The 14,336-nt window shown below is 59.6% G+C and overlaps 1 protein-coding gene across 3 annotated transcripts; it reads left to right on the top strand.

Moving 5' to 3' along the window:
- Window positions 1–288: 288 nt before the first annotated feature.
- On the top strand, window positions 289–10,720 carry SLC22A12 (solute carrier family 22 member 12). Of its 3 annotated transcripts, XM_003937663.3 has the most exons (10): window positions 290–1,389; window positions 2,197–2,300; window positions 2,829–2,983; window positions 3,059–3,227; window positions 6,660–6,783; window positions 6,952–7,067; window positions 8,045–8,259; window positions 8,734–8,842; window positions 9,120–9,323; window positions 9,868–10,720. In XM_003937663.3, the coding sequence occupies exons 1-10, from the start codon at window positions 988–990 to the stop codon at window positions 9,929–9,931; spliced, it is 1,662 nt and encodes a 553-aa protein (XP_003937712.2). In that variant the 5' UTR covers window positions 290–987; the 3' UTR covers window positions 9,932–10,720. The 3 variants fall into 3 exon arrangements, with proteins under 3 accessions (XP_010346554.2, XP_003937712.2, XP_010346552.2); XM_010348250.3 differs by having other exon boundaries at window positions 2,829–3,227; window positions 9,868–10,339; XM_010348252.3 differs by lacking the exon at window positions 9,120–9,323 and having other exon boundaries at window positions 289–1,389; window positions 2,829–3,227; window positions 9,868–10,339.
- The last annotated feature ends 3,616 nt before the right edge of the window (window positions 10,721–14,336 follow it).

Below are 14,336 nucleotides of genomic sequence, written 5' to 3' on the forward strand. Positions count from 1 at the left end.
AGACACTGGGTTCCAGGCCAGGGACCGTGACGTGGGAGGCCATAGCTGAAGTGGGGCCCTCAGGAAGTGTAGATTTGGGGAGGGGACAGAGATCTCAGGGTGGCACTGGACACACTGAACTTGGGGAGTCTCTGGGGTGTCTGCTGATGCTGGGAAGCTCCACTTCAGGGCTCAGGACAGGGTAACTACAAAGGGGGCACAGGGCATGAACCGCGGCAGGTGAGAGGAGGCGGGGGCCAGGGGTGGGGCCATGAGCAGGGCCAGGCTGCACAGCCTGGGAGGCACAGAGGCTGGGCAACTTCAGTGACCCAGGGCCACTCAGAGGCCTGGACAGCTCCCCAGCCCAAGTCAGGGGGACCCTCTGGCCTGCCTTCTCCTGGCTCAGCCACCCTTGGATGTGGGCAGGCAGGGGCACTGAAGGGAGCAGGCAGCCCTGGCATCCCACAGCTGCCAAGAGAGGAACCCAGGCCTCCCCTAGACCTGGCAAAGCCCAGGCTGGACCCGGCCCCCAGAGTAGGGGAGGGCAAGCTCCCTAGGGCCTGAGCCTCCCTCAGCACTGGTTACATTTTGACCAAGGAAATGATTGCTGAACTCAGTTCCAGATGCATCCGCCGGTCACACTTTAATTACAGTCTGGAATTAACGTCTTCAGTCTCCACACTCCGTACTTCCCAAAGTCAGCTTTTCTGGGAGAGCTGGGGCAGCTGCCTCTCTCGGGAGATGCTGGAGGGTCTTGGAATCACCTCGTGCGGCCTCAGGACCCGGTTGGAGCCACCCCAAGTGACACCAGCAGTCAGATGCCCAGAGAGCCTGAGACTCCAGCCCGAGTCCGCGAAGCCAGCGGCTGCTGACATGCTCCCAGCCGCCCAGCTGGAGAAGCCACTGTGGGCACCACTGTGGGGGAAGCAGGCCTGCCGCCCCGGCCCCTTTGCTCTGGGCCAGTCCCTGTGAAGTGGGCCCCTCTCCTGGGCCCCTTGAGCCGGTTCTATGGCATTTTCTGAACTCCTGGACCTTGTGGGTGGCCTGGGCAGGTTCCAGGTTCTCCAGACAGTGACTCTGATGGTCTCCCTCATGTGGGTGGTCACCCAGAACATGCTGGAGAATTTCTCGGCCGCCGTGCCCAGCCACCGCTGCTGGGCACCCCTCCTGGACGACAGCACAGCCCAGGCCGGCATCTCAGGGGAGCTGAGTCCTGAGGCCCTCTTGGCTGTCTCCATCCCGCCGGGCCCCAACCAGAGGCCCCACCAGTGCCGCCGCTTCCGCCAGCCACAGTGGCAGCTCTTGGACCCCAACGCCACGGCCTCCAGCTGGAGCGAGGCCGACACGGAGCCTTGTGTGGACGGCTGGGTCTATGACCGCAGCACCTTCACGTCCACCATCGTGACAAAGGTAGGGCCTCCCCCAGAGCCACCCGAGTCCGGCACCGTGGAAGTCAGGGCCATGGATCACAGTGGGTCGGAATCAAAGGTCTCGTCCTGAGAGGGACCCGCCTCCCCAGGCCCTGCTCACTCTCAAGCCTCTCAGCCCCTTGTCAGCCACACACAGGGGAGTAGGCGGCAGGGATCAGTTTACAGACCGGGCCAGCCCAGGCTCCTGGAGGTGCGGGGGGCACGTGGGCGGGCACCTCTGAATGCTGGCACCTGGACCCTCGCCGGCCTCACCTGGTCCCAGCCCTGCTGACGAATCAGCCTTGACTCTGGTCAACTCAGCCTCAGGGGACTCAGTGATGAGTCACTGGATTCCCTGAGTCCAAAGCACACAGGGTAAGACCACCCGAGGCTGCCTCCCAGAGTGGGCACTAGGCAAATCCAGGCAAGTGGAGAGGGGCGGCTCCTCCCAGCAAGCGGGAATGACCTCTTTATAAAGAACAGAAGGAAGCAGCCTCTGGGAGAAGGGCCAGGGTGTCAGCTTGGGTGGCGGCTGCCAAGCCGAGAGGCAGGAAAGAAAGGCAGATGTGGCTAGAGACTCGTTGGGCAATAGGGAGCCATGGAGGGGCTTAGGCAGAGGGTGGCTTCTCCAAAGGCCGAACTATGCCTGCAGGTGCCCTCCCTGTTCCACGGGGTCTTGCTTTAAAACCCTGGAGGTCACCAGGCCACCCACCCCGCCCCACTCCCTGGGGGCCCCTCTTACAGTCCCTCTGCCCCTCTGCCGGGGCTCTCCCAGCCTCCTGAGCTCAGCCCCCTCCTCTCCCACCAGTGGGACCTGGTGTGTGACTCTCATGCCCTGAAGCCCATGGCCCAGTCCATCTACTTGGCTGGGATTCTGGTGGGAGCTGCCGCGTGCGGCCCTGCCTCAGACAGGTGAGTATACCCAGTCCAGACAGGCCCCCATTCCCCTCACCGCCCCTGCTCTCCTAGACCCCTGGCCCCGACTGGCCCCAAACAAGCCTCACAAAACCAAGTCTGGAAAGCACCCTACTTATTGAGTGTGGGTCTCACACTTGCCACCCTACAGCTGTGCCACATAGGGAGACCTGGAACCCTCTCTGAGCCTCGAGTTCACCAACTTTACTCTGGGAGTGGTAGAGGATTGCTGCTCCCCAGCAAACATTTGCTGCTAAAACGGGGTTGGCCAGGCACCTGCCTTCAGCGGCTGCCTGAGTGCTCCCGGTGACTGGAACCCATTCCCTTTGGCTCCAGCCTCGGGATGCTCCTTGTGGTCGAGTCTTCCACAGGTGGAGAATGCGGGTTTCACGCAGCTGCCTCTCCAGTGTCCCTCAGCTCACTGGGCAAGCACAGGGTGGGCTCTCGGTGGTCCAGACCCCGCCCCACCCCCAGCCAGTGCTGTGTCAAGCCACAGACCCCACCTCTTCCTGGTTTGTGCCGCAGGCTCGGGCGCAGGCTGGTGCTGACCTGGAGCTACCTTCAGATCGCCGTGACGGGCACAGCAGCTGCCTTCGCCCCCGCCTTCCCTGTGTACTGCCTGCTCCGCTTCCTGTTGGCCTTTGCCGTGGCGGGCGTCATCATGAACACAGACAGTCTCCGTAGGTCTCCAACCTGGCGCCCTGCAGGGGGGCTCCATGCAGGCTCCAGGGCTGACTCCCTTGGTCTCCTGGCAGTGATGGAGTGGACAGCGGCGCGGGCCCGAACCTTGGTGATGACCTTGAACTCTCTGGGCTTCAGCTTCGGCCATTTCCTGTTGGCCGCGGTGGCCTACGGAGTGCGGGACTGTACGCTGCTGCAGCTGGCCGTCTCCGTTCCCTTATTCCTCTCCTTTCTGTGCTCATGGTGGGTGCAGCAGCCACTCCCCGCTCCGAGGAGATCCTGCCCACTCTCCAACCGGGAGAATGGGAGACTCTCCTTTCCCTGGGTGCTGGGGAGTGCTAGAGGCTGGGGTGCATGGGCAGCAGGAAAGCCAGGAGCCTGGCAGAGTGGACCAGCCACAAGCCCCAGACACCCACTCCAGCCAGGGCTCAGGTCCCCAGAGCGCCTCTCCTGCTCCTTCCGAGTGCACCTTCTCCTGCTCATTCTTCTCCTTTCCTCCCTCCTTCTCCTCACCTCTTGGCCTGTTCCCCTCTCCTGTACCTGCCTGCCTTGGCATCTGTGCTGCCGAGCCCATCTTCTGAGCCCCTCCTCTGTGCCAGGGATGGCAGCACTGAGCTAGGCTGGGGGAGCGGGTGGAAAGATACAACACACACTCGCACGCACAGCACACAACCGCAGTCTGCCTCATAGGCTGACATTATCGATGCATATGTCTGTCTGCTAGAGAACAGGGACCAGGACCCACTCATCGGAGAGGACCCCACAGTCTCCCAAAGGGCTGGCATGTGTGGGAAGTTAGGACATGTCAGCACTTACCTGAAATAAATCAGGCTTGGTCTTTGCCAAGCACCTGGCACATAGTAGATGCTAAATAAATATTTGTTGAATGGATGGATTGATAGGTAAATAGAAATAGATAGGTAGATAGAGATAGACAGATAAATGGGTTGACAGATGGGTGGATTGAAGGAGTTCATGGGTGAGTTGGATAGATGGATTGGATTGTATAGTTAACTGAATGGAGGGTTGGTTGGAAGGATGGATGAACAGATAAATGAATTGATGGATGGATAGTTGAATGGATGGATAGATGGATGGATGAAATGGATGGATGGATGGATGGATGGATGGATGGATGGATGAATGGATGGTTGAATGACTAGTTGAATGGATGGATGGATGGATGGATGGGATAGATGGGATGGATGGATGGATGGAATGGACAGATGGATGGATGATGGATTGAATGCATGGATGGATGGGATGGATGAATGGGATGGATGGATGGATGAATTGATAGATGGGATGGATGGATGGATAGATGGGATGAATGGATGGATGGATGGATGGGATGGATGGATGGATGGATGGATGGGATGGATGGATGGATGGATGGATGGGATGGATGGATGGATGGATGGGATAGATGGGATGGATGGATGGATGGTTGAATGGATGGGATGGATGAATGGGATGGACTGATGGATGAATGGATAGATAGATGGGATAGATGAGATGTACGTATGGATGGATGGAATGGATGAACTGAATGGATAAATGGATGGATGGAATGGATGGATGGATGGATGAATGGATGGATGGGATGGATGGATGAAATAGAATGGACGGGTGGGATGGATGGATGGATGGATGGTTGGATGGTTGAATGGATGGATAGGTGGATGAATTGGATGAATTGGGTGGATGAATGGATAGATGGATGGACAGAGGCCATTTGTGGGTGGGGCTGAGCCTGGCTCATTACACAGGCCCTGCATTTAGTAGTTGTCTGGCCATTGGGACCACCACAGAAAGGAGCACAGCAGAGGCTCCGTGGTGAACAGGTGCCAGCACCCATGCTGGGAAGAAGGCTGACTCCACAAATCTCTCCCACCCAACAGCTTGGAGTGGAGTAACAATTTTCAGGCACTCCTTAGAGCAGGAGACAGTTACATCTCACACAGTGGCTCCACAAGGAGGCAATCATGTCTGACAAGAGCGTTCTAGGGTGGCAGCTTGACCCCCAACACCAAGAGAGTAGAGAGTAGAAGGTAAAAGTTCTCCTATGCTGATGCAGGGCCACAGAGGGGACCCCCCTTTCCTTGGTATACATGCTCCCACAGTGCTGAAGAAGTGCCCATTCATTCATTACTTCATCCATTCAATGAATAACTACTGAGCACCTGTCATGTCCCAGGAGCAGCTGACACCAGCTATGAACAGATATGTGGTCTCTGCTGACGTGGAGTTCAGAGGGAATCTCACACATCGAAGCCTCACAAACTGTACCTAGGGCTTGATGAACAAGCTGGAGTGTGGACATCTGAGAACGGGGCTTGCTTTCTCCCTCCCAGTCACCTCCAACACATCCCAGCCAGCCTTCTCCCTCTCCTCCACCAAAACTGCCTTCCCAGGGTCACCCACGATGATCCGGCCACCGTCATTTGCGATCCACTCTCTCTCCCTCAGGCAGTCTCACCCCTGCTTGCAGCCCCAGCTCCCTCCAAATGCTGCAGACCCCAAATCTCCAGTCAGTCCTGCCTCCCCCAACAACCTCCAGCCTCGTGCCTCCAACTGCCCATTATTGGTATCTCATCCCCACAAACATCTCCTTAGGCCTCTCTTCCTGAAGTCTTCCCCAGCATGGGGAACAGCCCCCAAACTCGCCAGATGTGGAGTCACAATGGCCATGACGCCTCTCTCCCCCTCACCATCCCCCACCAAGTGCACCAGGTCACCAGGTTCATCAACTCTACCTCTAATATGGACCTGGAATCCCCATATCTCCTGCCGTTCTGAAAATCCCTAAGGAGGGTGTCCCTAAAATCTCTAAGTCCCGGTGGATGTGGGGCAGGTGGCCCCAGCCGGGCTGCTCATAGAGGCAGCATGTCTGGCTAAAGGACCTCCAGGAGCCAAGGCCTAAGGCAGGTGCATTGTAGAGTGGCGAGCGTGACAGGCACTCAGCAGGGTGGGCAGGGTGGGCAGGGTGGCGCAGGGAGCTCGGTTAGACGCTGAGGGGAGTGGGAACCAGGTCAGTGTGAGGGCTGGGTCCTGCCTCGAGGAGGGGAGGGGCTGGGTTCATGGGAGGGTAGCGGGGACTCGGTGCGAGGGGCGCTAGAGGCCTGGGAACAGGCTGACTGGGAGCAGCCAGAGGGCGCTGGTGCTGTGGGGACCCTGCCCCCAGCCTGAGCGCCGGGGCAGCAGTGAAGCTGTTTGCAGGAGGATGCAGCCGTGGGGTGGACAGGAAGGCCGTGTGGTATGGGAGATGCCCAGACAGGGGTGGACCCCGGCAGCCTTGGAGACAGTGGTCCTGTAGCCATAAGGGCCTGACTGCAACCAAGTCAGGTTCCTAGTGAGGCAGGGAAGGGCTGTGGGTCCAGAGGGAGGCAGGAAGGGACAACAGAGTCCTCCCTCCCTCCACCCCAGCAGCCAGCCCCGGGATGAGAACTGCAGACCACCAACCACAACCCCCCAGGAGGGACAGAGGAAGCAGAAGGGGTCGCCTGCTGGGGAAGGAGGGCGGCCGAGAGGGCATGGCTGCCACAACACCCTTGGGGGTCCTCAGCCGCCCTGAGCCCTAGGCCTGGAGGAGGGGGTACGAGGGGTGGTCTGACGCTGGCACAGGCCAGGTTCTGGGGGCCACAGGCAGTGACCCTTCCCACGCCCCCTCTTCAGGTGGCTGGCAGAGTCCGCACGATGGCTCCTCACCACAGGCAGGCTGGACCAGGCCCTGCAGGAGCTGCGGAGGGTGGCTGCCATCAACAGGAAGGGGGCAGTGTGGGACTCGCTGACCCCTGAGGTGAGGCTGGGTCCTCCTCAAACCTGGACCCTCAGACCCTCTCCCTGGCCCTGCACAGGGCACCCTGGGAGACTCACCAAGGACCTCAGCTCCCTGGGAAGAAGGTCTCAGAGAGGAGAAGGTGCCCGGTGCCCCCAGTGCCAACAGCACCCACTGTCACCTCCACAGGTCTTGTTTTCAGCAATGCAGGAGGAGCTGAGAGTGGGCCAGGTTCCTGCCAGCCTGGGCACCCTGCTCCGCATCCCCGGCCTGCGCCTCCGGACCTGTATCTCCACGTTGTGCTGGTAGATGCCCTTCCCCCAACCCCACCTCCACAGGGGAACCTGGAAACTCAGCCCCCAGCCTCTCCCAGCTCCACGTGGTCCCCCGGCCTGCAGTAATCACCTTCCCTTCTGTCGGTCACTCCAGACGGGAGACAGCCCAGGCTGGGTGGGCTCACTGAGGGGGCTTTAATGGGGGGCAAAGCAGATAGAAGCGATGAATTCAATCCCTAATGAAGCTCCTGGGAGGGCTGGGAGCCAGGCGGGATGTGGGGCGATCCGGCAGAGCCTGGGTAGCAAGCACCCTTGCCTGGTGTGGAGGGGCTGGGGAGGGTGGAGCGGGCTTACGTCCGGGGCCCACGGTCATCCAGTAAAGACCAACACCACCCAGGCCAAGGAGGGAGGGCCTGTTCAGTGGCAGCTGGAGCCACGGAAGGGACACAGTCACTCCCAGACAAAGCCCCCATGCAGAGAGGGAGGCAGAAACCCCCTGCTTCCCCCCTCCTCCAGCCTCTCACCAATGCCTCCCATCAGCCAAACCCAAAGGGAAGCCATGTTAGCAAGGGAACCTGGTAAACACAGTCTAGAGACCGGCTCCGCCACACAGAGCCAGCAGCTGAAGGGCCAGAAGAGCAGCATGCCCCCACCTTGCCCCCTGCCCCCTGCCCACCACCCCCACCCTGACCCCCTGATCCCCTGCCCACCGCCCCCACCCTGACCCCCTGATCCTCTGCCCACTGCCGCCACCCTGCCCCCGGCCCCCTGCCCACCGCCCCCACCCTGACCCCCTGATCCCCTGCCCACTGCCCCCACCCTGTCCACTGCCCCTGCCCTTACCCCCCTGCCTACCACCCCCATCCTGACCACCCTGCCCCCTGCCCCCACCCTGACCTCCCTGCCTGCCACCCCCACCCTGACACCCCCTGTTCACCACCCCCACCCTGACTCCTTCCTCCCACTGCTTCCACTCTGACTTGCCTGCCCCCTACCCACACCCCCAGGTTTGCCTTTGGCTTCACCTTCTTCGGTCTGGCCCTGGACCTGCAGGCCCTGGGCAGCAACATCTTCCTGCTCCAGACACTCATTGGTATCGTGGACATCCCGGCCAAGACCGGTACCCTTCTGCTGCTGACCCACCTGGGCCGCCGTCCCACGCAGGCGGCATCCCTGTTGCTGGCAGGGCTCTGCATTCTGGCCAACACACTGGTGCCCCAGGGTAAGGGTACAAAGCTGTGTACCAGAGGCTTCCCTACCTGGGGGAGCTTGAGCTGGGAACAGAGACCTTGGCCCCTCCTCGGAGGTGCTGGATGAGAGCAGGTCCCCAGTTAGGGAGGAGGCTGCCGGAGCCATCTAGGGACAGTGACTGCGCTGGGCCAGCAAGAGCCATGAAGGAGTGGCAGGGGCGGCGCCAGGGAAAAGTGTGGAGATAAAATGAGAATTGAGTGATGGATTGCAGTAGGAGGAAAACGGGGGTCAAGGAAGAGTCCCAGGGTCTGGCTCTGGGTGTCTCAGTGCGGAGCAGATTGTGGGTGTGGCCATGAGGTCACTCAGGACAGGATACCCAGGTGGAGATGACTCCCGAACATTTGGAGAGAGGCCTGCAGCTCAGGGACAAGCCACCTGGACTGAAGGGAGTTCCCATCTGATCTTGGGCCCCCCACCAAGCTCACTAGTCCCATCTTACCCACAGAAATGGGGGCTCTGTGCTCAGCCCTAGCCGTGCTGGGGCTGGGCGGGTTGGGGGCCACCTACACCTGCATCATCATCTACAGCGGCGAGCTCTTCCCCACCGTGCTCAGGTGAGGCTGGGCCTGGGCTCCAGGAGAGGGGCGCCCTGGGCTGGGCTGAGGGGCACCCCAGGGCAGGAGGGGCACCCCAGGGCAGGAGTGGCTTCCCTCAAACCTAGATGTCCATGTCATGTGTCTGCCTCTTGTGTGGTCTCAGGGATGCTCAGGTGTGTCCCAAGCCCAGCCTGACCCTCTGGACCTCCCTGGGCCAAACAGGCCTGGCCCGGGGTGCAACATCAAGGTCAAGGGCAGGCAGACTAGGCACTCACAGGTGCATCTGCATTGGCAGGATGACCGCAGTGGGCTTGGGCCAGATGGCGGCCCGTGGAGGAGCCATCCTGGGACCTCTGGTCCGGCTGCTGAATGTCCATGGCCCTTGGCTGCCCTTGCTGGTGTACGGGATGGTGTCGGTGCTGAGTGGTCTGGCCACACTGCTTCTGCCTGAGACCCAGAACCTGCCGCTGCCCGACACCATCCAAGATGTGCAGAACCAGTGAGTGGACCTGGCCTCAGGACTACCCCTCCCTCCCACCAGAGAACCCCAGCACAGGGCAGCCTGCTCACCCATCTCCGCCACTGGACAGAGGGGGAAGCAGAGGCCCAGGCACATGGAATTGGCCCAGAGTCACATAGCACACCTCTGGGAGAGTGGTGACCCAGGGCTCGGTCTTGGGCTACCAGGGCTTTGACCCAGGGCTTTGTCCTCTGCCCTTCACTCAACCATTTGAGGCACAAGTGGCCGAGCTCTCCCAAGGCCAGCCCGAGAGAGACCATGGGGAAAGGAGTGGATGGTCCTTCCTGAGAGGGAGATCCAGCCATTGCTGGGTGCCCTCACAGGCCTCAGATTCTACCTCTAAAGCCCTGATGGCTGACAGGGCAGTCACTGCACACCCCACCCCCATCACATGCTCGGGAGCTCAGTTCTGGGCCCCCAAGAGCAGGGTGGTGGCATCCCCTGAGTCCTTGGGATGGACACAGGTCAAGGGTCAGGGGTCGCTCCGCACCCCAAAACACACCCCCATGTGCTTTCTGAACAGGGCAGTAAAGGTGGCAACACATGGCACGCTGGGGAACTCTATCCTGAAATCCACACGTTTTTAGTCTCCTGGGGAGTCTGCAATGGGATGATCGGAGGAAGAGTCTTCTGTCATCTGGAGAAAGCAGGAGGAGAGCAAAGGCCTCCACTTCCACAGGCTGCCCTCTTAGGTTCCCACTCTCCCCAGGGGTACCCCTCCAGCTGAGCTCTGCCCCTCTCACAACAAAGGGGCCCCCTTCAATACTGAAGGGGCAAAGGACGGTCTGATTGGCAGGAGGTGGCCCAGGGCATCATCACCCTGCTCTGCCCTCGTGGCTTTGGAGAGCAGAGGAGCCAGGCCCAGGGGAACGAGCTGGCCTTGCCAACTCTCTGCTTACCTCCTCACTGCCACTTGTCCCCCCACCGCCATCCACCTGCCCAGAGCTCAGAGCTAACCACCATCCATGGTCAAGACCTCTCCTGGCTCCACACAAGCAGTAGAGTCTCAGCTCTGCAGCTTTACCCAGAAACCCCTGTGAGCCTGCCCCCTGGCCCCTCCCCATGTCCCTCCAGACCTCAACCACCTGCCCGCCACATCCTCTACCTGCAGTCCTCTTCCCACGCTCATCCCTGACAGACCCTACTTAACCCCCAAACCCAGTCCAGTGGCCCCCCTTCCAGGGGTCCAGGGCCAGCCAGAGGTGCCCGTGAAACTTCTACCCACAGTTACAGCCACAAGCTTGCCTCCTCCCACCCTGCCAGCCTATGAGTTCCCAGAGGGTTGGGACAGTCCCATGACCCCATGTCCCAGCTCCCCACACGGTGCTGAGCCAGAGGGGCATTGGTGTGAGGGATTGAATAAAGGAACAAATGAATGGCTGCCCCTCACTGACTCCAGTTTTGAGCCCCCAGGATCCTCCCAGGTTGGGGGGAGGAGGAAAGTGCTGGGGGTTCCTTGCCGGGGTGGGCTTTCCCAAGCCAGCTTCCCTGCCCCATGTACCAGGCCAGAGTGGCTGCTGTTTCCAGCCCCAGTTGTGGGCCTGGTGCTGTGCTGGGCACCTCAAAGCATCATTTCGCTTCACATTTTCCTGAACCCTGAAGGGCAAATGTTGCCCCATTTTACAGATGAAAAAACTGAGGCTTGAAGAACTTAATGGTCCATGACACTCAGCTATGTGGGGGCAGTATCAGGATTCAAACCCTTCAGTAGGCCACCAGAGCCCCACTCTGGCCATAATACCCCCAGCCTCTCCCAACCCAGCCTCACCATCTGGGTATCCAGTAACTCTCCTGGAGGCAGCAGCAAGGCCACGGGCCCGCAGTGTCCACGAGCATGGCTTGCAGAGAAATGCAGTGCAGTGCAGTGCACACAGAGGTCGGGGTGCAGGCGGGAGCCATTTGCTGCCCAAGCAGGTCCCTGCCAGCCCAGCTAATCACCTGCGCCACCCCGGGGCCATGCTCAGATGGTCTCTGGGTCCACCTGTGCATGCATTTACGCTTCCAGGCACCTCCACTGAGCGCTATGCCCCCCGCCCAACACACACACATTAGCTATGTGTGCACACGCGGCCACATGCACATGTGCACACACGGGATGGGAAAACAGAAAGCAGCTCTTTGTCCCCACAGGAAGGGGGTCACTGCTTGGCCTGGTCTTGTCAGCTGCAGCCCCTGGGCCTCTGGAGGGCCATGTACTCCGGCTATCTACCTATGGCCACCCCTCAGTAAAGAACCACAAGCAAGGATCCTGCTTGTGAAGATGCCTGAACACTAGGTCATCTCAGTCGCCCTGGACTTCTTGTCTTTTGTCTATCTGCTGCCCAGCTGAGGCCCAGTGGCCTTTCTTACCCTTGAACAGCATTCTTGAGACCTTGGGGTTTCCAGAAGCTTCTGGAAGGTAGAACCCAGGGCTGGTGGGAGATGGCCCCCTCCTGTCTTCTGGGATATCCCTCCAGCTCACCCAGTGAGTCTGGGCTACCCCTCTGCCCACATCCTGAGGTTTGAAGAACCTGATGGCCCATGACACTCAGCTAGGTGAGGGCAGTATCAGGATTTAAACTGTCAGCAGGCCTCCAGAGCCCCACCCTGGCCACATCACCAGGGCCCAAGACCTGTCTGCTTCCAAACTAAGTCACCCCTCGATTAACTCAAGAGGCCCTGGAAGCTGGGAGGGCCCAGGGCCCTGTCCCTCTGAAGCAGGCGTCCCCAAACTACGGCCCGCAGGCCACATGCGGCCCCGAGGCCATTTATCCGCCCCACCCCCGGCCGCACTTCAGGAAGGGGCACCTCTTTCGTTGGTGGTCAGTGAGAGGAGCACAGTACGTGGCGGCCCTCCAACAGTCTGAGGGAGAGTGAACTGGCCCCCTGTGTAAAAAGTCTGGGGACGCCTGCTCTGGGGAGTGAACAGCCTCGACATGGCCAAGTGGGTATCAGCGAAGGGAAAAGGGCCTCACTCAGCAGCAGCCATAAGCCCACCAGAATGGCAAGCTTTTGCTTGGGACACACTATGTTCTGATGCGCACCACAGGAGCTCCAACCTCAGAAGCTGTGAGAACACCCCGAGATGGAGAGCCAAAGGAAAGAAGAGCCCACAACCACCCCATCCATCTCATCCCCATGGCAGTAGAGATCTCAGGCAGCAAGGATGAGGAAAGTGGCTCAGGAGCAACTTTGTCCATTCTCCTGCCTCCAGCCAAGCCTACAGCTCACCCAGAAGGAAGTGTGGGAAGAGGCAGCACCAAGCCCCATGGGCTCCAGATCTGCCTTCAATAATAAGGGGCTTCTATCCAGAACAGCTGGGCACTGGCTGGGCTGATGTTCCCCTCCTGGGCGCCTACATGACGAGAGCAGGTCTGTGAACTCCTTCCCCAAATCCCTGTCCTTGAGAGCCCTGAGGTGGAATCTCCTGACACGTCCCTGTGAGGACCACCCACCAAGGAGCCAGCACACCTGGAATCTCAGCCACCATCAGGCCCTGGACATACCATCAGGGGCTGTCTGGGACACTACTGGAGTCACTGCCAGGCCAGCCAGACCCTGAGGAGCTTAGCTCAGGCCCAGGTGCTAAGTTCAACATCAGTAGCACAAGATGATACACTGAGAAGCAGGTGACCATCTCTTACTGATGGGTAAACTGAGTCAATGGCTGAGTCCAGGAATCTGTCCTCTTACAACTAAGCCCTTGAATGACGGGAACCCTGAGCCGCCTTATGCAGAGGGAAAGACCAAGTCTCACAGTCATATGGCAACCAGCAGGACTGCGGTCCATGCGTCCAACTCCTGGACTGCCCCCTTCCTGCCCCCCCCCCACCTGATAGACTGTCTCCTCTCCTGTTTAGGGTCATTCTAGAAATTTCTGAGGTAAAGATATTCCTTCCTTTCCTAACACCAAGGAGCCCTGCCTGCCTGTCTTTATTTCTTTGGCTAGTCGTGATGGGAGGAAGGGAATCCGAGCCAAGTCTCTATCCCTTGGTCAGAAAGAAGAGCGACAGAGAGATTGTAACCCAGAGATTCCAATCACCAACCCAGGGACAGGATGTCCTAGCAAGATTGCCCCAAACCAGGGCCTCTCCCAGACTCCCAAGACTGTGAGCAGCTGGGGGACAAGCAGGGCCTGAGCCTCACCCCTAGGGGGCTGGATCAGAAGGGCAAGGAGAGGCTGAGTCCACGGAAACCCACACCTGGGGCTCTGCTCTTGCACCCTTGTTAGGACTTTTCAGGAGGAATCTCAAGAGGTCCTAGGGGGCACCATGGTGGGAAGGGTCTCATGACAAAAGCTTCCTTCAGGGATGGAGAGAAGGAAGGGAAGTAGATGAGGCTGACTTCACCTCTAGAGAGAAGTGGAGGCTGCTCAGGTCAGGACCTGCCACTCCCACTAAGGGATGCTCCCCAGCTGAAGGGTGGGGGTCCTGCAGGCATGGAGGCAGCCAGGCCTAAAGAGGGACTAGGCTTTCAAACTGCAAAATGCTGCCAGGACGAGTTGGCCAACAGCCAGAGCCCCCTGCAGATGGAAGATCAAGATGTAGAATCGGCAGTGGAGGGGGATGGCAAGCCAAAGGTGGGAGGAAGCCTTGCGGAGTGGATGGCTGAGAAGCCGATCGAGGGAAGAGTCCTGAGTGACAGAGCAAGCTTGAGTAACGCCCCACGACTGCCACCCTCAAGGTCTGCACCCCGCCTTGCTCTCCCCTCCTGACGATCCTGCACACGTGGGTATCTGTCCCTTGTGACTGAAGACTCAACAAACACAAACCCATCTCTTAACACGTCCATCTGGACCACGGATTTGTTAGGGTCTCCACCAATGAGTAAACACGGTGAACAGGGTGGCCAGCACTCCTTCCACCTTGAGTCCCAGTAGCTGCCCACAGTCAACCAGAGTGGACTTGGGGGCAGGAAAGGTACCAGGGTCCAAATCCCAAGAGAGGAAGGAGAAGGAACACAGGCTCTAGAGTCAGGCAGAACTGGAGGCCACTTGGACTCAGTCACTCATTC

The sequence above is a fragment of the Saimiri boliviensis genome, chromosome 6 (genome assembly GCF_048565385.1).
Source record: "Saimiri boliviensis isolate mSaiBol1 chromosome 6, mSaiBol1.pri, whole genome shotgun sequence".
Classification (NCBI taxonomy): Eukaryota; Metazoa; Chordata; class Mammalia; order Primates; family Cebidae; genus Saimiri; species Saimiri boliviensis.